The sequence below is a fragment of the Carcharodon carcharias genome, chromosome 23 (genome assembly GCF_017639515.1).
Source record: "Carcharodon carcharias isolate sCarCar2 chromosome 23, sCarCar2.pri, whole genome shotgun sequence".
NCBI classification, from domain to species: Eukaryota; Metazoa; Chordata; class Chondrichthyes; order Lamniformes; family Lamnidae; genus Carcharodon; species Carcharodon carcharias.
This window is the reverse complement of record NC_054489.1, coordinates 21637700-21663763: the sequence shown is the minus strand read 5'-3', so window position 1 is coordinate 21663763 and position 26064 is coordinate 21637700. Positions and strand designations below refer to the sequence as shown.

The 26064-nt window shown below is 37.2% G+C and overlaps 1 protein-coding gene across 3 annotated transcripts; it reads right to left on the bottom strand.

The window, feature by feature from the left end:
* Positions 1–26064, bottom strand: znf281b (zinc finger protein 281b). Of its 3 annotated transcripts, XM_041173244.1 has the most exons (9): positions 25972–26058; positions 23755–23906; positions 19137–19535; positions 13839–13964; positions 12050–12170; positions 11753–11836; positions 11457–11575; positions 8281–9830; positions 1–1278 (listed from the first exon to the last, which is right to left on the bottom strand). In XM_041173244.1, exons 3-9 carry the CDS (start codon positions 19488–19490, stop codon positions 1257–1259), a joined length of 2376 nt encoding a protein of 791 aa, XP_041029178.1. In that variant the 5' UTR covers positions 19491–19535; positions 23755–23906; positions 25972–26058; the 3' UTR covers positions 1–1256. The 3 variants fall into 3 exon arrangements, with proteins under 3 accessions (XP_041029178.1, XP_041029179.1, XP_041029180.1); XM_041173245.1 differs by lacking the exon at positions 23755–23906 and having other exon boundaries at positions 25972–26064; XM_041173246.1 differs by having other exon boundaries at positions 1–9830.

The window sequence follows — 26064 nt, the reverse complement described above, 5'->3', positions numbered from 1 at the left end:
TTAGGTTGGCAGGAACATTTTATTGATGTCAGAAATGGTGCACCACACACACTAAGTTGACCATTAATAAAGTTCACATGAAATATTTCATGATCTATACAAAAGAAAAAAAAAGGTAAAAATCATAATCCGTTACATAATTTGGATCAAGTGTGAAGCAAATAAGGATACACTGCTCAATTATAACAGAAGGGTCCTTACATAATACAAATATATTTCACATAATGAGTGGAAGTAAACAGTTTCCTTACAAACTTGTAAAAAAAAAAAACAATTAAACACTTTCTACAAAAACTGCTATTGTGAGGTAAATGTGGTATGTTAATATATAAGGCTAACGGTTTAAATAGAGAGATAACAGACTTTCCTAGTTCACAGAATATTGCATTTGTTTTTGGTGCTTTAATAATAGCTGCAAGTGTTGTTTTAAGTCTCCACTGCATGACATACATGCTTTCTAACTACAGCATTACCGCAGAACCTTATTTCTGCCCCCTTCACTCATGTTCATTATGCAATCTCAAATTTAATTTCTACACAGGTTGAGAACTAGTCATGTGCAAAAAACCAAAAAACAGTAGACTCCCTTTAACTGCATCACATAGGAAAGATCATGAGTTCTTTTGAAAATCTAAATTACAAACTTACACATTTATTGTGCCTTTTTTGTAATTAACAGATTTGATATAGCATTATTTAAAAATCCTTGCGTTGGCGTATCAAATGAACTGACGTCAGCCTGTTCACACCTCATGAGAATAGCAGGATAAGTAGTCAATAAATTTGATAATTGAGGTTTATACAGACATGAAAAAAATGACCTCTGAACATTCACATATTTGAATTATGGTGAAAATATTATTTAAATATTATAGATGTATAATATTTACAAGGCATACACTGTAATGGCTTTTCATGACAATGGAACGTCTGCAGCTCTACAAGAGAACAGAATAGCTCTCAAAGTTTTTAAATATATTTAGTTGCTTAAAGATCTACCAAGGTCCTGTCAATGCAGTCTTAAGAGTTGCAAGTTGAGAAATATGTTCAGTAGGAAGGAAGCTCTATTATATTTGTAAAATAAAATTTGCATAGATCACCACCTGGATTAATTATCTCAATATCCTGTCCTGTTGTTTTCATATTGCCAAGGGTGAGAAGCACTACTGAATTTGCCTTGAGAGCATCAGGATTGAGATGGGGGTCAGGGATTGCCAACCCTCTAGGTTTTTCCTGGAGTCTCCAGGAATTAAAGGTTAATCTCTTGCTGTGAGGAACCTGGAAGAAAAATCATAGGAACATTTTTCATTTTCTTTACTAGCTATGAAAATATTGAAGATGGGGAAAATAGCTGTTGGACTGGTTGGAATGGCTGGAGGTGAGAGGTAACATGATGAAACCTCCAGGAATATGTCCAGAGTTGGCAACCTTAGGTATGATGCAAATAAGGCTTTTCTGATGTCAGTCTGCAGTTGGTACTAATGTGGACAGGTGACTAGGAGTAACTCCAGCGTTCTTTTATAAGTAGTGCTCTAACATCTTGATTTACAAATCATTGTTCATACCTCTTTTGCTTGTGAATATAAGTCTGTGTATGGCGGGGAGGAGTGGGTGGGGAGGGGGGAGAAGAGAAGAAGAGAATTCTGACGTTTCTCTCTTCGCACTTGCCAAAATGAAATGGTATGACTCGATACAATTGCAGTTTGTTTCTTTATTGTAAAATTAAAATCTACTAAGCTTTCTAGACATAAATGCAGGTAGATAAGGAAAAGGTTACGAACTACAGTCTAAACTATTCAGTACTATAAACATAACCCATAATTGAAGACTTCCAATGTGACGCTATGGTACAAAGTTACACTGGAAGAGATGGAGCATCTGAATTTCCTGCTAGAATTTAAACTTGAAATAGTAGGGCTTTTTTCCTTAGTGATGAAAACCTGAAAAAAAATCCTATATTCAAAGTTCTAAAAAGGTTCACTTGCTCCATATGATGGTTGCAAAAGACTAGAAAGGTGCTAATCAGCATAAAAGGCAGGAAGCAGAAAAGAATACAGCCCACATCAAATGCCTTTTACTTAAATTCAGGGTCCGGTGGTCAGCAACACATGTAAAGTTATTTTAAAACTTGAGCCAGTCTCTGATAGCCCTTCCAAGAGGTTCATTTGTCTGTAACTTGTTTTAAAGATTAAATCGACCAAGTAACTCAGGAGGCTAAATCCGATCAATGCTTCATGCAGCACATTCACTTTTCCTTTTAATTGGCACATGGGGATAGACATTTAACAAAGACACCATATCTCGACACTCCATTACACCTTGAATTAAAGGTACACAGCCTGATTTTGCAATAGTGTATTAATCACTGGTGTTTTAAGGTCTCAGACAAGCATACAGTTCACTTTCCTTATAACTCAATTACATAGAAATCTATTCATGCAGAGTATGTCCTGTGACCTTGCAGTACACACAATGATGTTATTTGAAGGTACATTGTACTACAGTTCTTCCTAATCAGAAATAACCTCCTTGGGAAGAAATCAAAAATTGCAAAAGCATTCTTCATAGAAAAGGTAGTTCACATTGTATTCAGCATATTAAGCAAGATTAGTTAATTAACTGTGCTCACCTTGTGATCATTTCTAGGCAACCAGGCCAGTATTTTACAAACAAGCTTAAAATTGAATACTGTAGAAGAAACAAATTTAAATTTAGCTTATTGATTCCTCTTTCCAAACTTGGGAGCAGTTTGTGAAAGAGATTGCCACTGAATCAGTGTCATTGAGCTATATTTTAAAAGTTTCTGCTGGATTTGGCTAGATTGCGAAGTCACAAATTCATTCATATTATTTCCAAATTTGGTGATGAAGATGCTCATAATATTATTGAACGACAAAGTATTATCGAGCTACAAAACTTCATGGTAGAGGCAAAATTTAATTTCTAAAGTTGGTTCTAAGAATCTAAGCCTTGATCGCTATTTTCAAATCTGACAAGTTGGTCAAATGAGTTCCTAATGAGGGATAAATTTTTAGCTAGCAATGTTAGAATATATATTTTAACGAAATATTACATTTGGATTTTTTTTTTGCTGTACATACTGCTAGGCTCAGCAATACAGTTGTATCTAGAAATTTGCCAACACTTGGCAGCTGGCAATCAATAACTACTTGGGACAGCACTGTTAATTATAGAAGATGTGATCTCATTACCCTTCAAGATAGATCTAAAAATTACTAGCAGCATATAACTTTGTTCTAGTCTTTAGATTGGGCAAAATTCACAAGGTCTTGCCAGAAAAATGCATCAGGGAAGTGTTTTCAGGGCAATAGGATTGGAAAAAAAAAAGATTAAAATTTTAACATCTTTAGCTGCTTAAGTCTGATTATTCCCGCCGCTATTATATATAACTAATTTTATTCTACCCTGATCTATGAAAGCAGGAAACAGGAATCCATTATATAACATTCATTATTGCTATGAAGTCATAGGAGGCCTTTACTCATGTTGTTAATTAAATAATGTCATAACAGTTCCATTTTCTCTTGAAGATGTAATGATGACATAATACTATAAAACCGATTTACAGCTGGTGTGCGACTACAATTTGAATGTTCCTGAAATCCAAACTCAATTTTTCTATTATCGGTTGAACATTTCACAAAATTTTCAATGGGAAATATTACAGTGACTACAGATCACTATTACCAACACTGTGATACACATACACACGCACATGGGAGTGGTTTAGTAAGTTGTTTTATGGCGCTTAATAATATGATTTACTGAGGACCAGTCATAGCTTTAAAAATATAATCTATTGAGTAAAGGTGCAAATGAAAAAATGCATTTGATACAGAGTATGACCTCTGCCAGAGGAGTATTAAATTGCCAGCAAATTATTACCTCATCTAATCTACTGAAAGTACGCAATTAGTATAACAAATATCTCTGAACACACAATCCAGACATACTTGACAAGTATTTTACAGCAAATAAGCTGATAAAAAGGTAGTTATATACAATACCTGATTTAGTCTATAATGTTCTGATAAAAGTAGGTGAATATAGATGGAGTGTATTAAATTTGAATATTCTAGTCACCTTGTTTTAAGAGATTCATCAGAAGGTATTTCATAGCTGGCCATTCACTATGGCATCGTGGTGAAGCCTACATATTTGTGAAAGCTGGATTCAATAACAGACCAGGTCACTAAATGCATGAAACGAAATTGCAAATCTAAGTTTCCAACCAGACAACAATCAAGAGTGGGGCAAAGTGAAAAAGGATTAGCAACTGGTCTTCATAACCTCAAGCAGAAAATAGAAACCTGATGTAACTGCAGACTGAAAATGGAAAGCGATGAAGTGTGCAATAACAAAGTCAATAGCAGAAGTCAAAGTAAAATGAATGCTCCATAAAACAATTGCATCATATACAAGACACAGAGTACTTTAAACTAGTGTCTCTGTCCTCTCCAAGTAGAAGTAATCAAAACTGTAAAATTCAATTTTGTATAAAATTCTAATTTCAACTTATCAATAACTTTAATGATGATCAATAGGCTATAATCACAATAGGAACAAGAATGGTTAAGCCTTTTAGATGCAGAACCATTCTGATGCATTGTGGTATTGGATTGTTTTCTTTTAAAAGATCAAGAGCCAATTACCTTCAAACTGGTTGATGGAATCCATTTTTTGGAAATCACTTGACACTTCCCCTTGTGACAAGAAACAATTTAGTACCGAATCATTTCTTTTCAATATTGCTCCATTGTACAAAGGTGGGAAAGGATAAATTGTAACTAACTGATTTAGTCTTATTAGGTTGTGGCTAAATATTTATGTCTTTTAAATGCTGTGGCCTTACTGCTAAAATGTAAATATGTCCTTGAAAAAAAAAATCTTCCATCAAGATATCCTCACAAGAAGGTATAGGCAAGCATAACTGGAAAACTAAATTGATGTTTGTGCATTATTAGGGTCACTCATTGTACAACTCCTCCAATATTATGGCCTATTTGCTACTACCATTGTGACACAAGGACTTCAGTCTTTCTCAGTTCCCCTTCACACACACCACCGCCCCCCCCTCACCAATTGATATAACTGCTGCTTAACTCAGCAATGACTCCAAACTAGCATGTGAAAAAAGCACTCATCCACAGGATGGGATTCTGATCTGGCAACTTGAATGAGGTAAAGTCCATTAACAATGAAGTCACATTTTTTTTGTTTAAATTGAAATTTTTGCTTTCAATGTTAAAAACCGGAAAAAAAAGGACAAGTGCTTCTCATCCAATCAACATAGGAAACATAATTTTTCATTACAGTCCTTAAATCACACATAGGTTTAACCAAAAATAAAAATCAACTGAAAAGCATGGCAAGCATCTAAAACAGTTATGCTTTACTGCAAGTTACAGTTTCTGCATTTAAGACAGGACAAGTTTGTTCATTTGAACAGGGCCTTATTTTCCAAAAGCAGGAAAATAATGTTCAATTTCTGTCAATTTTTATAGACATTAAACATACCTGGATTTTCGTAGATTTTGTCCACAGATTATATTCAGAATCTACTGCCAATACCAACAGTGTTTGGTTCTTTCAACACTTGGGCCTGTTCCCTTTTAGAATGATTTAGTTTTATATAATTACAATAATGGCAGTTTTGCTTTCTTATTCTCGTGGACAGTAAAATGAACAGCTAACAGTAAAATAAAATTACCCAAAAGGCAATTAATTTTGTTGGCTTTAAAATAGTATTAAAAAATTGTAGAAGACTGCAACTCAGTGCTGCGCCTTTCCCGTCCACAAGTAAATTGTTATTTTTTACTTCACTTAAAGCACTACCTATGTTTTACTTTTGAAGGACATGGTGGCAATTGACTAAGCAGTCAAAATCCAGTGAAGTTCTAGAAAGACTTCTTGGCAAATTATCAGAGAAAAAAAAAATATAAAAGCATATTTCTCTTTGCTTAGGTGACCAAACCACTCCAATTACAGTGATCACATTTGGGGATTTTCATATTTTAGTTTTCTGCTTTAGAAATTTTAGGGTATGCTTGTCAAGATTTACTGGCAGCTGTTGCAAGTCTCAAGGAATTTGTGGAAGTAAGAAATTAGAGTAAAGAAACTCAAAGCAATAATTTTCGATAACTCAGGGTTGCAGGACTAAAGGATTTAGCGTTGCAAAGGGCAAATTTGGGACAAATGGAATGGGTTATCAGGAAGAGTGTTTGAGTTGAGGTCACTGGAATAATTTAAGATACAGCTGGCTGCTGTAATAGGAAGACAATAGATTTTGTATTATGGAAAGCAGAATCCAACTGGGATGAGGGCCTCCTTCATCTGAATGTATCAGATCACCATGTAAATTTCAAGTCCTACACTGTTACAATGTTAGTCAGTTAAAAAAAGGATCTAATTTCACTATACTGGTAAAAGAGCAGCCCTCTACTGACCTGTTCCACTGGAGACTGAATCAAAAATGCTTGATCAAACTGACAACAAAAAATAGGCAGCGTATTGATTAGCTGGTCATGTAGCCTCAATGAAATACATATCTAAACAGCTTATCTACTGTTTAGTTTACACTGGTTTTAAAGGCGTGGTTACTTTAATGATGAATTGATGTACAGTTAGGTCCAGGAAGCCATGAAAACACTACTAGTATAATTCAAAAGCAGGTCTAACACCAATCTTAAAAAAGGAAGTTTTGGATCATGGTTACTGCTATTCAGACAATTTCTGATCACTGCACTACTGGATGTATTATGGGTTGAAAAACTCTAGGAGACATCCTTGACTCTAGACTTACAATCCACGACCAGACTTTACCTAGTATTCCACTTGCTTTTCCCAGATAAGAAAGATTTTCTAACTGACCCTTGAGATAATTCAAGTCAAATACAACTTTTTCAAACATACAATATAATTGTTAGCAATCTTACAGACATCCTTCTGAAACTACACAAACTATTATAAATAACAAAGCTTATGTACTGTAATCACTTGAGTCCTTAGGCATTCAGGATGGAATACAGAATCAAAGTAAAAGCACTTTGAATATATACAACTAGGCCAACGAGGCATGTGTTGGTTTAACTAAATTTGTTACTTTTGACCATTTCTCATTTTCAACTTCTTAAAACTCAAATCAAAGCAGCAAAATACCACACACTTTTAATGGCTATTATATTAGCAGGTTGTTACCATCAAACAGATGGGCAAATCTGAATTGTAACACTATGCTTTGCAACACTATGAAATGTATAAAAAGACTTTATGATGTAGCATACTGAACCTTTCAATATACTTTGCACCCATGATTTTCACTGCACAGAACTGCGGTTTCATCCTTTCACCCTGTACTTTGCAGTTTTCTGAAACAAAGGTCTTTTTTTAACCTGTAAACATTGCTAATGGTAACAGTGGGAATTATTACATTTACGCAATGTCGATTCATGCTACTTGTACTACTGATACTTGCATTGGTACCTGCCTATTCAGGGCTTTCAAAATGTAGAATGAGGTAAATAAAGTCTTGCCTACCTACTTTTTTTAAGTTTATTTTTTTTAAAACTTTTCTTATTACTACACTGAAATGAAATTGGTCATTAGTTCCTCTTGACTCAATGAGGTTACTGCTTTGCAGTTTCAAAGCTGTTTTCAGGGACCAAATGCTTCAATGCACAGATGTACATAGCAAAATTCCCGACATCAAAGTTCCGCTCCCCTTTCAAGTCAGTGCTTGTGGAATTTGTTTCAATAGAAATCTCCCCTTACTGCATCAAATGTTTCCTGAGTCATACTATAAACTAGAGCCATAGCTCAATATTAATGATGTCTCTATTTTGAAAATTGAACTTTGAGCATTTCCCTGATGCTTTGAGTTTCTCTTTTTCTCATTAATAGTACAGTTGAATTAAAAAAAACACAAATCCCACAAAAAAAAACATTTAACCCCATCCAAGTCATGCTATTTTGCTAAAACATTTCCCAATCCACTGAGAAAAAAATTCCAGACTTATTTAATTTTCTGCCTATCCACTGTGTTTAAAATTTATTCCTAATACAAACTGTTCTAACATGATTACAGACTGAATGCACCAAACAAAATGGTAAAATGTTGCATTGGAAGGGCTTCATACATTTTACATTTTTTTCTCAGAACCTGATATATAAACATTTGGACTGGCAATGTGCTTACACATGGTTGAAAACATGGTATCAAGCACTCAAGGCCCTCCAGCCTGGTCATACTTATGACCTTACCTGTAACTTTGGCTGGTTGGAGTCTTGGCTCCTGTACTAATTGGCTCATTAGCATCAGACAACAAATTAGTGTACCCTGAGAATTCAGAAACTGTAGTCCTTATTCTGTGGCCTGCCTCTTCACTGGTGCCACTGCTGAAAGTCATCGGCACTCTACCACCTGACTTAAACTGAGATCCAAAGGCCTGGGCAAAATTCTCAATCTGATAGACCTGATGGTTCAGGCCAGCCTCCAAGTTCTTTTGTTGTTCCAGCTGCCCCACCAACTCCTGGGATGGCGTCAGCCTTTGATGAGCAGCTTCTGTACCAGGAAAGTGAATGCCAGGCTGGGAACTTCCAACCAACAAACCAAAATGTGATTTTGGTGAGGTGGTTGGCAATACTGAGGTAATAGATGGACTGAAACCACACTCAAGTGCAGGTGTGGTATAAGCCTGTTTGTCAGGGAATAAATTATGGCTGGGGAGACTCGATGGAAGACTAGTGGGACAAAACTGCATCCCTGGGCTTAGTGAAAAACCGTCACTTTGACTTGTTCTCTCCAAAGCTTGCTGCAGATACTTAGAATATTCTTGGAGCATTCCTGTTTTGTCACCACGAGATGCATGTGATTCTGGGCAAACAGCATTCTCATGTATTTCTGGATTCTCTCCTGAAGAATGGATTGGGATATGTTGGTCAGTCATATCAAAAGGAACATCATGCTGGCCCTCATGTTTGTGGGAATATTGGTCCAGAAGGCTCTGAAGGACCTCATCTGGAATTCCAGACTTTTCGTGACAGACTTTCACATCCACATTCATTGGAGAAGAGTCCAGCAGTGTAAGCGAGGCTTCATTATCCATCACACTGGCAACTGCTGCCTGAATTACAGACTGTTGAGATGCCATCTGTCCTATACTTACTGCATAGTCATTGTTGCTGGAAGCAGCTTGCAAGTATCTTTTTTTCTTAAAAAACTGCATAGCGTCATCATAGTTGCAGTTGCTAGCTTGTTCTGTCTTATTGCCTGTGTTCTGCAGCAAGACAATATTATCCATGCTGGTGCTATTGCTCAATTCCAAAGTCCCTTGTTTATTAGCCATCAGCTTTTGTCTCACCAGTTCCGTAGCAGGTATAACAAGAGGTGTTGTACTGTTCAGACCTGTCCTTTGAGGGCTCTTCCGATTCACCTTTTTGATTACCAATTTAGGTGCCCTAGTTTGCAAATCCTCTTCACTTCCCAACTTCATACTAGAGGACACCATCGGCATCTCAACAGCATATTCATTCATGTTATATACAGATAATTTATCTTTGCAGGTGGTCAAGCTACTCGGTAGTTCAGAGATGTTGGTTTTATTCTTTTTGCGAGCTGCCTTTTCCTTAGTCTCCTGAGATGTAGCTTTTGATTTTGCTTTTTTGCGTGCACCTGTAGTTCCCTGAGTTGATGTGAAACAACCATTTCCCATTTGATTGGATGGTCCAGGTTCCATTCCATTTTCACTTTTACCTAGGACTTCACCACATGTTCGTCTGTGCTTTAATAACCTGTCTGTTCTGGAAAAATACTGAGAAAAAGATGAAAAGCAGAATTAACAGGTTTTCTAAAATAATAAACACACACGTAGCAATTATATAAAAATAAAACATGCACATATAGATACACACAAAGGTCTTGGAATGGTTACAACGCTTTAAATACTATTAAAATATTAATAATAAATGACCGCTGAACCAAAAACAGAAGCTTCTATTCCCCAAAATAAAGACTAAGGAACTTCATTATACATCAGTGATCAAAGGGTAATTACTCCCATTAAAAAAGAGGATCAGTAATTTAATTAATTAAATACAAACCATATAAGTGAGGGTCAGAGGAGGTAAGGTGTAGAGAAAATAAGAGAATAGTTGCTGGGGTCTTGCTGTGAGCTGGCTAATTTTATCAAATGTGTGATCATTCAGTGCCTCTTCTTGCTACCAAGTCTCACAGCAAGGATGTCGAGAGAGGTATATCGGAGACAGATCTACATGGCGTGATAAGGTAGCTTAACATTAAGCTTATGCTGGTTGAAAATGGCTCAATGAGTTTATCCTAGTGAGAGTTGATAAAGCAAACTAGTAGAGTCCATGTAGGATTCTTGGCCTGTGATAAGTTAAGCGATCTTAGATGGAGAAGTGGCAGAGATATTACAACAGGCCTCAGCGTTCCTAGGTTTTGCGGAAGTAGAAGGAGAAGCTGAGAGATAAAATGGCCAAGATTTTCTCTCTTCTAGACTGTGCATGTGGAAGCTGGGCAAAAAATATGGGCTAACTTGTGTGATGCTCCTGTAGGTAAATAATCTGCCGATATTTGCTGTCAAATTTCACGCACAAATAATGGCACTATGGGCAAATTATTACAAGATGCCCATGAAATCATGCCCCAGCAACAAGCCAGCAATTTGAGAGGAGGATTGTGGAGAAAATTGGTGGCAGGATGGGGATGGATGCTTTCACATAATGAACCAACACATCACTGCAACATGCTGCACACTGTCACAGGCTAACCCAATACAATGTTTTTCACTCTTTCACAAGTTTTCAATCCAAGGTGTGAGATTTAGAACATTTCTACGAATTTGTTAGAATGACCATGGTCATTTTGCAACTTTCTCACAAAGCCTATCTTCCATCCACTACAAACAGAATTAAAAAAAAAGTAACAATTCATTTAGTTTATAGAAACATGGAAATTTCAGCATTGGTTAACATTTGGTCTACTGTTATATTACATATTTAACTCGGTACGATGTCTTTTCTGAAAGTCTAATCAGCTGGAAAAGATTTACCATATGTTGTCCTTTCCACCCATTACAGTCAGGATTCAATCTAATGTCCCTGTAGCAAGGGTTTGATTTGAGAACAGTGAATAAGTTCACTGGTAAATCAAATCTGGCCAAAAGGTTTTATGACTAGCTTCAACCACTCTTCCTCCCAAAATAAACAATTTCCCAATACCATTGCATCTATTATAAAAAACTGTTCAATTAAATCAGTACTATATATTATGGTTCCAGCTATAGAGCTGGACCTTCCAGCATGCATGTCAATAATCACCCCACAAAACTTTTTATTAATCTAACAGTACCTTGCTATTTATATTTTACATCTTTTCCATTCACAAGAACTTTTCAAAGTCACTAGTTCACCAATACCTGTTGACAAGTGTGGCACTGATAAGGCTTTTCTCCACTGTGTGTCCGTTTGTGTCTCTCCATGTGATATTTCTGAATGAACCTCATGTTACACTGATCACAACAGAACGGCTTCTCTCCTGAGGAACATATACATACACAAATTTTAGATTTTAAGCTTCAAAATATACACAAAATATCATTGTACACAATCCCACCACATATGCAATAGGTATATAATTTTTAAAAAGTTAAGAAAACTTAAAAAGCACCGAAGTTAGCTGAAATAGGTGCCAATATAATCGCTGTGTGCATACCACTGTGGATCTTCTCATGCCTTTGAAGCAGATACTTCTGAATGAAGCACATGTTGCACTGGCTACACTGGAAAGGTCGTTCACCTACACCAAGAACAATTTTAGAATTATCCCTCCAACACAAGCTGTCAAGTCACACTAAACTGTCTGAAACTGGAACTGTAGCAAGCAGTTCCAATGTAAAGCAGCATAAAATGCAACAGCAAAATAACAGTAAAAAACACAAAAAATTGCATGGAAAATATTGGAAAAATTCATAGCTTACTTCCAGTGCTATTAATACTTTTCATTCCTTACCAGTGTGAATGAGCACGTGGCGACGAAGATGGTAAGAACTACGGAAGGAGGCACAGCAATGCTCGCATATATGAACCTTCGGACCATGTAAAAGATTGGTACCATCTCCACCCGTTGAAGACTATGAACGAAAACAATTCCTTGTTAAAGCTCAATAACTAATTTGATTAAAACACCATCAAGCTCAATACTGTGGCGTGAGTTAAAAGCCTATTTTGATGCAATGGTGGTAATTTCAATATTTTAATGAATAACCTTCTAAAACCTTCATAAGAAGTTAAAATTATCTGTGGCCTTTAGTGGAGAAAAGAGCAGAGGATATTTGAATCAGCATGTGCATTTGTAGTTCATTTTCTATTTTGAAGTCATACATTCTTCCTTTATTTCTGCAGTTTCATTTTAAATCCCTCTGTCCATATTTATAAAGGCAACTGCCCATATCAACTTGCCATGTCTTAATTACATCCCTGGTGTGGTGGACATCGGAATTTATCATTGAAAAATGTGATGGGAAGTGTACACAGTTGTAAGTTTAACACATTTATACACAAATAAATGGAAGAGTCAACAGATGCAAAAGAACGCCTAGGAGATGTGCAATACAATCATTTGCAAATAAACCTCCAAATCTTATTACTGATAACATTACCTGATTCTTGTAAAAGTTGAGCATCAATCCACATTGTTTCATTTCCCAGTCACATCCCTATGTTTTCTGTGCAAGTACACAGATGGCTCAAGAGTATACTTAAGTCAGGTTTCAATTTTGCTTAAACAATGATATTCAAGCATTACTCTGCTTAACTCAGTTGGAGATTTATTGCAATCATTCAGCAGCATTTTGCTTGTTTGCAAATTGCAAGCTTTTAAAAAAAAATTATCACAAGGTTTTGACTGGGCCAAGTTTTTAGAAAAAATAAGCATACATTTGGGCATGTATGCCCACATTTGATTAATACAAAAAAAGCAGACTTAACTAAAAATTTGAACACTAAAATATCCTATAAAGTAATAGCAAATTTTACAACAGAAGAGTGCCATAGATTTTAAAGAGTCAAACAGACATCACTTGTTTAGCTTATGTTTTAGTCCAGTGTTGAAGGATCCAGAATTGTGACTATCTGACCCCCATGAAATGATCTCTTAGTTTCTTACATGCAATGTTCAGCACATTACAGCCATCTTAAAGAAGTTATTATTGCCATAATGGACACTTTTTCAAAAATATTTTTTTTTGACCATCTGCAGCAACAGGTTGGAAATATTACCAGGAGTGCAAGCCGAAAGAGCATGAGCAAACATGCATATGTTAATTGAGCTTTGTCATGAGGTTACAGTCAATTCCTCCAACTGGTGCATTTGATTTTGTGAACACTTACCATCTTAAACAAATTAAAAATGCTTTATTTGAACTTATAGTTTGTTATATTGTTAACACCACTGGAAATTATGCAGAACACAATTTTAGTTCTGTGTCTGTAATACCATTTGCAGATAGACCTCCATGTAACAAAACTTAGTATTAAAAAAAAACAGGTACTTTATATAGTTGGCTAGGTCACAGATGTCACAGGTAACTAATGTAGAAGATTTCTTTGTTCACATTTTAGGTGCAGTGACTTTGATTAAACTTTTTATTCAACTGGTACTTCCCTAAGTATTTTAAAATTTAATAGTTGCCCAGTTAAGTTCTCAAATCATTAACAAAAACTGAGACTTCAGTAAATAGTAACTCTCCAAGCTACCTTCCAGTGCAATCAAGGCACTGAGGAAAAAAAAAAGTCCTTACCTTGGATGTTTCACTTCGTTTGCGCTTGGGTTTTGTATCCTGAGATTGGGAGTTCTGTTTCTTTGCCCTCTTAACATTCCCTTGTTTTGGAACAGTGAGGTAATCTTTTTCATATCTGACCTGTGACTGGAGGAAAACAAATTAACAAAATGTTAACATCTGTTAATGTCTATCCTGTGTCCTAAAATGTCATTCGCCCCAATTTTGCAACAAAACTTCCTTAAATTCAAATGCAAGTCAGTTAGTTATCAATTCATACCTCCGCATTGAGAAATGGCAGACGCTAATTTTGTTTTAAGTCATTTTCTTTTCCAGTGTGTTTCTTCTCTTTCTTCATACATCATACCTGACTGAAAAAGTGAGCAGGTAACCACACCCAGACCTCTGGCAAATTTACTCTGCAGATAGCAGTTAACTGGTGGGTAAGAGCGATTACCAAATGACAACCAGTCTTCCCTGACTGGGTAAAGGTCTGGCATCTTCAGAATTCAGTCTATGATTGCCATGAAAAATTTGAATTTACTGAGGGGGAAAATTGCAGACATGAACCTGAATTCTACACATCTGCGATGAGCTACACTGTAAGCTAGGTTAGCTGCTGTCAAAGCATTATCATTCTGGAACAGTTTCATTACATTGACATACTGTTGCTTATTAGGCAGCAAAATATGATATTCAGGCAATAAAATGTTATGCTGATTTTTTTGACAAAAATGTTGGCCAACATTGATCATAACAGAAAAAGCACATTTGCATTCACAAATATTTTCACAGACATGATTCTGAGTAACAAGTCACTCAATGTTAAATTGATGGAAGTTCTAATTTAAATAAAAACACAATGTACTACATTTGTGTACTGTAACTTTGATAATGCACAACAGGTCATTCTGGCCCCTAAATATTATCAAAGCACTGAAAGGCAGCAAAGAACAAATATATTTAGCAAGTAAATCTTTTAATGAGCTGAACTACTACTTTGTAGTCAGACCATTGTTCTTAACATGCACTAAATCACTGATTCAAATAGTACAGGCACTGATAAATATCCAGACTAAGTTTTCAAATAAGCTTTCAGGTAGCATGCACAGCAAGCATAGAACTATAGGGCCAGACTTTGACTCCCAGTGTTGTGAATAGTTTTGAGTGGCAACCTTCAAGTATAAGTCAAGTGGCAATTATTATTCATTAAGAATCTGAACCAGAGAATTAAGATAAAACATAATTTGAACTTGTTTTACTTGGCATTGGCAAAACCCAACTTGCCAGGGGTCCAACTCCTAATTGTTATTCAATGACCACTGCTGGAAGTGTATAGACAAAGTCAAAGGGAGACAGGCTGTGATACCTTCATATACTGTCTAGGTTCACACATTAAGAATGACATTTAGACAAGGCAGTGAAGTATTGCCAGCTGCTGTGGAACTAACTCCACATGAGCAAAGACCTTAGGAACACACCTTATAGCAATTGCCATCGCATTAATTCTAATGTGGGAGGAGGAGGGAAGAATACCTTTACTCTATCTCCTTGTGAAATTAGTTTTATTACAAAGTCTTATTCAGCCATTGAAGTGTAACATCTTATGGATAAGTCCAGGAACAAATGTACATTGTACTTTCAAAACCTTGCTTGGGACGATTAAAAAGTTAGCACTACAGTAACTTGCACATCATTTTTTCACCTCCAGCACATTGGTTTCATTCCAGTCAAGGCTATTAGAATGAAAGTCACTCTTTTTCTTCCTTTTTGCTCCAAAGGTCCTCTATGAAAAAACAAACTGAATGATGTGCAACATCCACTTATCTTGGTATAGAACAGCTAGATGGGCTCTGCAAAAAAGATATACTGAGCATGCACATAAAAACTGCCAGACTCTGCTGCTGATAGCCTCTAACTACAGTGCTTAATAAAGTTCAGGACCTGCACCTTTACTCCCGTTTACATACAAGATTCAAAGAATGAAGACAACAATACAAGGTTCCTGAACGATCAGTTCATGTAAATTGACTCGAATTAATTCAAACATCACAGAAGACTGAAACAGCAGATAAACCAAGCAGAAACAAGTTAAACCAACCTCACTATAACAGATTATCTGGTCATTTACTTTATTGCCATTTGTGGGACCATGCTGTGTGCAAATTTGCTGCGTTTCCCTACATTAAAAAACAGTGGCTACACAGGGTACTTCATTGGCTGTTATTCACTTTGGACATTCTGGAGATCATGAAGGGTGCTAAAAACATGCAAGTTCTTTCTTATATCAAATAGATGCTATGGGGACAAGAATAAGTGGCCACCATGAGATTAGTGCTAACATATTTAGTAGATCCCATCACACTTTATCCATTTTGATTTAAGATTATTAGTGGGTGCTCAGCGCAAACTAATCAAGGAATCTTCAATTAGGAACAGAAGATCATGATCTAATAATTGTCACCTCTCATTTATTAGGCCAATATGTGAAATTACTCAACTTCTGGACGGAATATTTGACCTGCAAGAGCGTTCCTGAGGGCCAGTCGTACAAGAACTGCTGTTTGTTTGGCCAAAAAAAAAGATTAGTGGTGCACCTTTCACTCGCCTCAAGCATGAGAATCGGAACAAATGTACAGAAAAGTATTTTTTATGCAGTGAGTTATGATGATCTAAAATGCACTGAATGGGTGGTGGAAGCTCTTTCAATTGTAACTTTCAAAAAGGAATTGGCTATATAATTGAAAAGAAAATATTTGCAGGCTACATAGAAAGGAGGAAGGGAATAGGATTGACTAGATAGCTACTTTAAAGGCTGCAACGAAAGGCTAAATGGCCTCTTTCTGTGTTGTATGATTCTATGAAGCCAACTACGATTCCTGTAGAGACTGATAATTTCAAATTCCCAGTGCCAGACTTAAAAGGAATTTCACAAGGTTTCAGGTTTTAGGACTTACACTGTGACAAACAAACTAAAAGCAGCACTGATTAATCATTACTTAGTGGGAAATTTATAATCTGAACTACAGAAAAATTCCCTGTTAATGCTTTAACATGACTGAAAATCTCCCTCCACGATTATATTTTACTCTCTCCCTTAAGTAGATGCAGTATTCTCCTGGAATTTAGTCCAGTATCATTCCTAGCTTCCAAGGATTTACTTCCCTTCTTATCCCTTTCTACCTGGATTACTTTATTCCCTGAACTGGCTTTTAGAACGAGAGTCACCCTGGAGATTCCTCCTTCTAGCCAAAGCTGGGCCAATCTTCCAGTCTCATTTAAATCCTCACAAACTCAGTCTCGTTAATCCAAGTGCAAGTTCCCACCCTCACTCTTGGTTGAACCATAGAGACTTGTTGCCTCTATCTGCTCTCTCTCAAATTAAGGCAGACTGACACTGTCCGTGAGAATCAGTGATACTTTTAAGAAAACACCCTGTAAGCCGACTTTACAATGGCCTCTTCTCGACTTTGCCCCCTCTCAAAGTCCATCTCCATGGCAATATGAATCTTATAGGCCTTGTATTCAGCTAGAAATGCTAATTAATTATCTTATAGATGCCCAACTTAATTTCATCTTGAAACTAAATAGACATTTAAAGTATAATCACTTACAAAACCTGACATTTCTAACACCTTCCTGGGACTTGGGAGACCAACAGTCTTATCCACTATCAGCTCAGCTGCTTTAGTCACTGTTTGCAGATGTGAACACCTTGTACCTTCTCCCCAGTAAAACAACCAGGGTCCCCTTTTTACCTTTAACACCCAAGCCACCCAGACTTGCTGTCAGCAGAATTCAGAATAGGTCACATGACCCCTTCATTCCTCCATTTTACCCTAAAGACAGTCCTGAAACATAACAATCTTATAAAACTTTGCATTTGTAACAAACCCCATTCAAACCAGAAAATTTATAGAGTACCTGATACACTAATATTTGATCCATCTTACTACTGCTGTAAAGAGAGACTGGTTGAGCTGTTTCTAACTTTTTAGTGATAAGAGATCAAGCACAAGGGCAAAGAACCATAAGATGTGTCATTACGTAATGTGAAAGTAGGAGACCATGTGGATCACTGAATATCATAACACTGTGTTCTCAACATAAGGTCCCTCTTGGAATCTATTAGGATATGTTAAATAGTTTTACAGTAGGCTTCCTTCATATGCATTTGGCCTTGGGATGTGGGTGACTGGCAAAACAGCATATATCACCCTTCCCTAGCTGCTCTTACACACACTACATAGTTGACTCACAGCACTCAGGAAAACTAGGGATGGGCAATAAATGTTAGTTTCCCAATGTTGCCCATATCTCAAGAACAAATAAATAAAAAGTAACCTAGGACTAGCTGAAACCATAATTCAGGAGTCGAGTAGTGTGTTGGCAGTCCTTCAAAGACACCAGGAGATTTAAATTTCACAAGCTAGGCTGGGATTTGAACTCACAAGCTCTTCATTGTTAACCGAATACCATGACCACTATGCTATCATACCTAATAGACGTGGAAGATACAGAATTAATGCGAACGATTAATCTCTTTCAGACAGGACACAGAGATCTCCTCCTGTCTTGAGTGAGATTGATCATTTTCCATTCCATATCTTCCACCTGTGAGGAGCTTCACCAATTCATAGTGGCCTGGTGAAGACAGCTCTTCAGAGATTGGGGTTATGGAATATCGTTGAATCAAAGCATCCAACAATACCTGACCTGGGACTCTTTAATGCTGACACAGAGGTATCAAAATGGACAATATGTTCCAGTCCTGACTGTAATAAGTAAACCTGCAGAACTTTTCCAAAATAGGTGCAAGTAGAGGACAAAAGGCAAAAATAAATTAACAAATTAAAGGGCATCCCAGTAATTCAACAGGCAAATGTAACACAATATTGAACCACAGACAGGCTTGATCCCAAGTCTGTGCTGAGCTAGTTGATTTGGTAATGGTGGCATTACAATTAGTTTCAATGTCCCTGTTCTAGGAAGGAGGAAAAAGTAAACATGCCACCCTTCTTGATGTTGCATGGACTTAAGGCAATGGAAGAGCCTAGGATCAGGGTTCCTCCTGCATTAGAAAATAGTACAACATTTGCCTTTTGAGCTCAAACATTGAAGGGTGATTGCTCAAACTCAAGGGTGACTTTGAAAACAAATTCAGGTGACTTCCCCAAAGATTAAATCGCAGCAATAAAATTTCAGTCCGCTACTGGTACTATCTAGGCCAATGACAGAAGTTCATTCATTGATATACTGGATAAGAAATAAATTTACTACTAAACAAAATAAGAGATGGAATCGTAATGTAATACTTACCACACTGGTGTGATTCAGGTTATGAGTCAACATACTCTGTCCCCTGCCCATCTCCTCTTCCTCGAGTAGTTTATTCTTAAAAAATACAAATCCATCATGCGCTGAGAACTTTTTCTCTTTAACATCAGAGGTGGGTTGCATATACTCTGAAGGGTATTTTTCTGCTGGAGCGTCGGGATCCTTTTTAAGGATTAAATCCTGAGGTACAGCTGGTGTGACAGAATGGGCAGCGAGGCTGGAAAAATTTGTGATTGGTGGGAGGTGACTAAACATAATCATACCAGAAGAGAAGTTTGGTTCCATCCCACCGTTCCTGAGGAATTCGTTCGCTAATTTGTCGTGAACAATGCTCATGATGTAAAATCTAAAATTATTCAAAGCCAGACCGACAGCACACTCCTGAAGTAGAGAGGAGAAAAATATTAGACACCTGAAATGGCAAAAGTGCACAAAATTTACATGTCATATCATGCACGCAGTGGCTTATACATTTATAATGCGGTTCACTAATCACAGCATAACTCCCAACATTTATGTTGCACTGATTGCACTCTAATACATAGGTGCAAGAAGATGCCTATGTTGAAGTCAGTAACTGGATATTGGAACCTTTTACCTGTAAAAGCAAATTACAAAGACACAACCTAGGTGGAGAGGTACAGTTGTGGGATCAAGTTCCGCTTATAAGCCACTCAAGCTTTGCTCTTGATGCTTATGACATCATAATCACTCAGTTATGTAGTTGCCTAGTAACAGATTCTTATCCATTGTTTTACTGAAGGTACAAAAAAGTTGGTAGGGCTCAACTTTAATATCTAGTTTTTGGAACTGTACTCTCACGACTACCAAATTACTTGGTCACATAACAGAAAGCCTGCCTCTTCATCAGGGAACAGTGCATCCTTGAACAAAGTGAAGTAAAAAGAATTATACATAAAACTATGTATTATTAAAATTAAGCAAGATAGATTCAAGTGATAGTTAACAGAAATATCTTTCTTTTTAAAAAATTTCTTCATTCAATTTCAGCACAAGCCAACCTGCCTTTGCCATCCCCCAAGTTAGTTGTTTGCTTATGGGAAGTAGGTATGGTCAGACGACTAATTTTCTGTTAAGACAACACTGTTGCTTTCCTCTTTCAGCTGGACAACACAATAAGGGCTTCAGTCTTCACCACTGATTCTCATCAATGGTGAAGCAATAGACATAGAACACCGATTACATCACCATATACATCATGCAAGGACAAAAGACAAACACTCAACAGGGCAAAATATGTTGCAAAGTTAACTTCCTGTTCAAACTAATGATGGTTTATTATAAAATAAATCAAAAGGTGTCAACTAACTACTTGGATGCTATATTTACTTATAATTTAATTTTAATACTCAGGGTCATTTTAATGGCACGAATTTCCTCAAAGGAAGCTGAGTTTCTGTACAATATTGGTTTTATATTACTTCTTGTCCCTATGCAACCTCCTGGGTTACTTGGATGCAATGGCCTCAGCTGAAAGAGGGGATGGGGTAGGCAATCACAAACACCTTTGCGAACTTGATGAATGATACTCGGCAATCAAGGAATAAGCGAGTCTGAAAGGTAACAAGTCGGAAGGCATTTTTTTCTTACCTCCTCACTTCATCTATGCTCAACATAGATCAGAAGAGGTTAGAATTCAGACACAGGTCTTGCAATTTGTTAACTGTTCTGCACGGTATAGACTGAACAGCTTCCATAGTGGCTCAGAATTTATCTGGTCAGTAACCAAGCTGTTAAAACCAGGAAGATTGCAGTTTCAATCCCTGCAATGGCTGAAAACATCTGGACCAGATGATACAATTGTGCTTCAAAGTCTCTTAAGTTAGGGGGAGGAAAACTGGCCACAGTTCCACTGCTAATCAGCACCTGCCGTACCATAAAGGCAAAATACTGCAAATGCTTGAAATCTGAAACAAAAAACTTGTGGTATCACAATGCCATTAGGAGGGCAGAAAATTGGCAAGCAAAAAAGCTATTTACAATAATAAGTGGACACTTGGTTTCATGGTGGGTAATCACTGCCCTCTCACTTCTAGGATCAAATCCAATCAATCACCCATCCATTGGATGTAAAAATTCTATATGAAATGAGTTTGAGTATTTCCAGTCTAGTTTTTGGTAGGTATGAGCCTTCAATATAAAACCCTCTAAAATAGACAAGGTCAAAGGATGAAATGTGTGGAAAATGAAAAAGACTTCACACTGGTACATAATGGTTACTCTTGAGCTAAGGGCTAAAGCACATTGTTAGGGCAGAATAAAGGAAATATTCTTCTGAACGAGGTTGTGCTATACAACATTGTGGAAAATAGAGAGAAAAAAAAATCCTACAAGAAGAGAGATGAATTTGAAGAATTACACATTCACTTGAAGATCAAAATGAAAATGCAGCTTTGTCAGTATAAAAATGCAAACAGATGTTTCACAACTTCCTCTCAAATCTTTCTAGTGCTGTCCTGGAGATTCTCAGATTTTAAACACAGATCATATTTTTCTCTCTCTCAAGCTGCTTAATTATATTTACTTACATATTTATTTCATTGCAGCTCCAGAAGGCCTTCTTCCAACATCAGGAAGAAGTGATCTGGCTCATAGACTTAACATTTAATATCAATGTTGCTCATCTGATTATCAACAGGAGGTGGACTTGTGTTGGGTTGACTCTAGGCTGTTAATATTCCCAGTAAAATTGAGCATTAGTCTGGAGTTCATAGTCTTAAAATTCCAGGATATCGTGGTCACATTTGTGTCACCTTCAGTGCAATATTAAAGATCTGTACTTCACAACCTTATTTAAGAGGAGCTCATATTATTCAACTAAAACTATCCCGCACAAGTTTCAAAACTCAGTCACTTTTACAGCGCTGCATAAAAATGAAGACTTGAGCTGGTGCTTCTGAGGAAGACTATCTGAATTTGAGTATTGAGAATGGGATTAACAGCTCCATAATTCTGTTCATTTTATAAAACATAATAGCCTAGATTTTGCAGTAAAAATAATAATGAAGCTATCCATTCTCACAATTATTAAACTGTAAAATAGACAGCAGCAGCACGCCCCCCGACATGTGCAATTAAACACAGAAATCCGGAAGCTGCTATCCAAGTTGTCCTGCTCTACCACCATATTGTACCAAGAGACTGAGCATCGAAGTACATGGAAGGGGGGGGTGAAGTTGGGTTACCTACATGATAGGTACCAACTAAACTTGTCAGAAAAAGTTACGGATTATCCATTCAAGTCAAAATGAATAAAGCTGCATGATAAATCTTCATTACTCCCAAATCACCTCTCTGGCACTGAAAATTTACTTTTACAAGTGTGAAGTTTCATTTCCTTCAGAATTTAATTATTGTAACGGATTTTAAAAACTCCTTTTTCCACTTTTTCTTTGCCTTTTATCTCTCTTTTAATCCCATCTTTCTTTTCCTCTCTTTATTTTGCTTCCTAAACATACTTTGGAATTGAATAAAATATTCTACCTTTTCAGACTCTACACCTAGAGTACTGCTTTGGTCACCTTAAAGAGGGACATACATGCATTAGAGGCAGTTCAGAGAAGGTTCACTAGGCTGATTCCTGCGATGAGGTGTTTGTCTTATGAGGAAAGGTTGAGCAGGTTGGGGCCTATACTTACTGGAGTTTAGAAGAGTGAGAAGCGATCTACTGAAATATATAAGATTCTGAGGGGGCTTGACAGGGTAGATGCTGAGAGGATGATTCTACTTGTGGGGTAATCCAGAACCAGGGGGATTAAAAATAAAGTGTCTCCCATTTAACATGGAATTTCCTCTCTCAAAGGGTTATTAGTGTTTGGAATTCTCTCCCAAGCAAGCAGTGGAGGCTGAGTCACTGAATATACTCAAAGCTGACTTAGACTGATTTTGGAGTGACAAGGAAGTCAAGGGTTATGGAGACCAGGCAGGAAGAGTGGAGTTAAGGCCACAACCAGGTCAGCCATGATTTTACTGAATGGTGCAGCAGGCTCGAGATGCCAGAAGACCTATTCCTGCTCCTATTTATGTTCTACATGACTCAGTAAGGATTTTCCAGTTTGCTTAATTTAAGGAGATACACAGTTACTTGTCCTGTTTCCACTGGCGATCATCTGTTTGGGATGTTGCAGTTTTGTATTTCAAATCACTGCAAGGTTCATTGAAAAATCACATTGCGTGTCTATGGACAAGTGCAAGTCTAATGAATGGCTCGTGTCATTTGCTCACTGCAGACCTCAACAGCCAGGCTTTTTACACAAATAGCTGATTTGCACACCATAAAATTGTAGGCTATACACTTAAATATATTTGTTTGTGTTTTCATATAGATAGGAACATGGACATCATATGTATTACTATATATACACACTTCAGATAGGACAGTATACTTACTTAGATGGAGATTATCTAACAGTAAATTCATAAACTATTAAATTTAATTGTAACTAAGAGTCACATAATTGTTCCAGCCATTATGTAACAAAAATAAAACAAAGAGCAAATTGTGAATCTTGCTTTGTGGGATGTCGTACATTAAAGGCACTACATAAATGCAACTTGCGGTTTTATTCCCCACCATTACATTTTAAATGTTCATCTTGTAGTTTCACATTCTTTATTGTATGGACTACTCGAGCTATCCGGTGTTCGCATTGAAAAACTAAGTTTGCTGAAATACATCATATCGCCACATCACAGAGAGGACAATGAGGTATGGGTAAGGCACATCGCCTGCTATAACAGAACAGAAGACAACAGTGTGAAAATTGAAGATATCTGAAGACCATTAAAAGCTCGAGGTATAAAGTAAATCATTTGACTTGGGTTGCATGTTTCATCGGCTACATGACAAATATGCTTTATTAAAATTACTATCCTAAATTTTATAATAGGAAGTGACTGAGCTGTCACCTATTATTTAGTCCTCCCTTGGTCTTGTACTTTATGCTTTCAAAATGCTGGTTGGAGAAAGCTTGCAATCACATGTTCTACACACAATCTCCTGTCAACGATAATGTATTTAAAGAGGAAGAAATGTACATAGGTGATGAAAGAACGCTTTAAAACAAAATTCTCTCTTTTCATAAAATAAATTAATACCTGCATATAAAAATTATGCAGGTACTCCTTTTCTGTGAGGCTATCCTCCCACTGGTATCAATTACAGGGAGTATCTGGATAGTCTCCATTATACAGTCCATTTGGTACTCAAAATGACCCAAAGGCCAGCGTGTAGCAGTCCAAAACTTGAAAACTTCTTACTTGTTGGGTTTGCAAAATTCCCAATCTTATCTAGGCATTTAGGAATTTGACAGTCCTCCAATTTAGTTTCAAGTTGAAAACATAGGACCAAGATACACCAATTAATGTACATATGATATAGCAATGTGACGATTTTTGTCATACTCATGATCATCTTGATTAAAAACTAGTTGAACATCTGGCATACAACACACCAAATATCAACTTTAAATTGGTTTGATACAATGCAACGTGCTGTGCTTAACCAAGTACAACCGATATGTGAATTTCAGAAAGGTGTAATGATGGGATATACACTATTGCAGTTTACAAAGTTGGATTTTAGACTTTACTGATTTACTGTTTACTCTATAATTTTATTTTGTATCTAAAGCTGAAAAAGAAATAACCAAAGAATAACCAAAAAAAACACAACAAATTTTGACTTAAAGGGAGAGATGACCAGTGGTGGTGCTTTTTACTGAGAAGTAGTTCCCCATTTTAAAGGAAAAATAATAAACTCCAGAGATATTTAGGCAACTTTAAAATTAGTTTGCTTACCAGAGACAACTGAGAGCAATACCTTCTTTTGTGTTAGTCAATTTTAGTGACATCACCAACAGGAAGCACTCCTGTGTCCCTGAACAATTCCATGGGAAATAGCAGGCACAACTGCAACTGAGTACCAGTCTGAAGCCACCAACTCCAATATTGGCACTCAGTTGATTCACGTTGTTTCCTATGGAGCTGCCGGGGAAAATGTTCTCTATCAGCGATGTCAACATAGCTGGCTTAGTGAGTCTCAATATCCACGTAGAAAAACAAAAAAAAATTCTAATTTTCCTGATACCACCATTTCTTACATAGAAAGGGGAACATTTCCAATAAAACCAACTTTCCTTCCCTTTCGATGTCTGGGGTTTGAACAGTGACTGAAGTATATGAATGCATCACTTTAGCTTTTGAGGTGAGCGAAGGGATCGGATTGGCTCGGCTGGGTAAAAGTGCTTATTTCGAAGTATTTCTAATCTGAATGAAAATTTTAATTTTCAAAAAGTTCTGGATTCTGTGAAGTTACAGGTTTTGCTTGAGGGATCAGTTCGGAAACACTGCTCGAAAACCCAGAAACGGAATAAAAAAGCCATTGGCATAGGCCCCCCCTTTTTTTTAAACGTACCAGAACTTCCAAGATATTAGCCTCATTTAAGTTAAGCCAATTGGAGTGAAGGAGGGCGTCCTTGGCTTTTGTCTGCAAACCGGCAGAGTGAGCCGTGCACTCGGCTGGATTGCTTTTATTAATTCTATTCTGCCAAGTTTTTTTTCAATATCTGACCCGGGGCCCGTGCTGGTGAGGGGAGGGTTTTGGAGCGGCTCGGTGGCCGGCTTTGCGCCGCTTTTGTCCCGCTCCCCACTGCGAGCCGACTCTCGGGCTCCATGCCCCCGGCCCGGAGCCGCTCACTGTTGCTGCAGCGACAGAGGTTAGGCCTCGGGGCCTCGGCCGCCGCTCCGTCCGCGCCAGTGCTTCGGCCCGGAGCCTCCCGACCGCCCTCCCCCTTACCTCGCATCGCCGCTCCGCGAATTCAAGGCCCGATCCTGTCTCTAGTTTGTCAACATCGTTCAGCCGCTCGGCTCCGCCATCTTGGATTCCAGC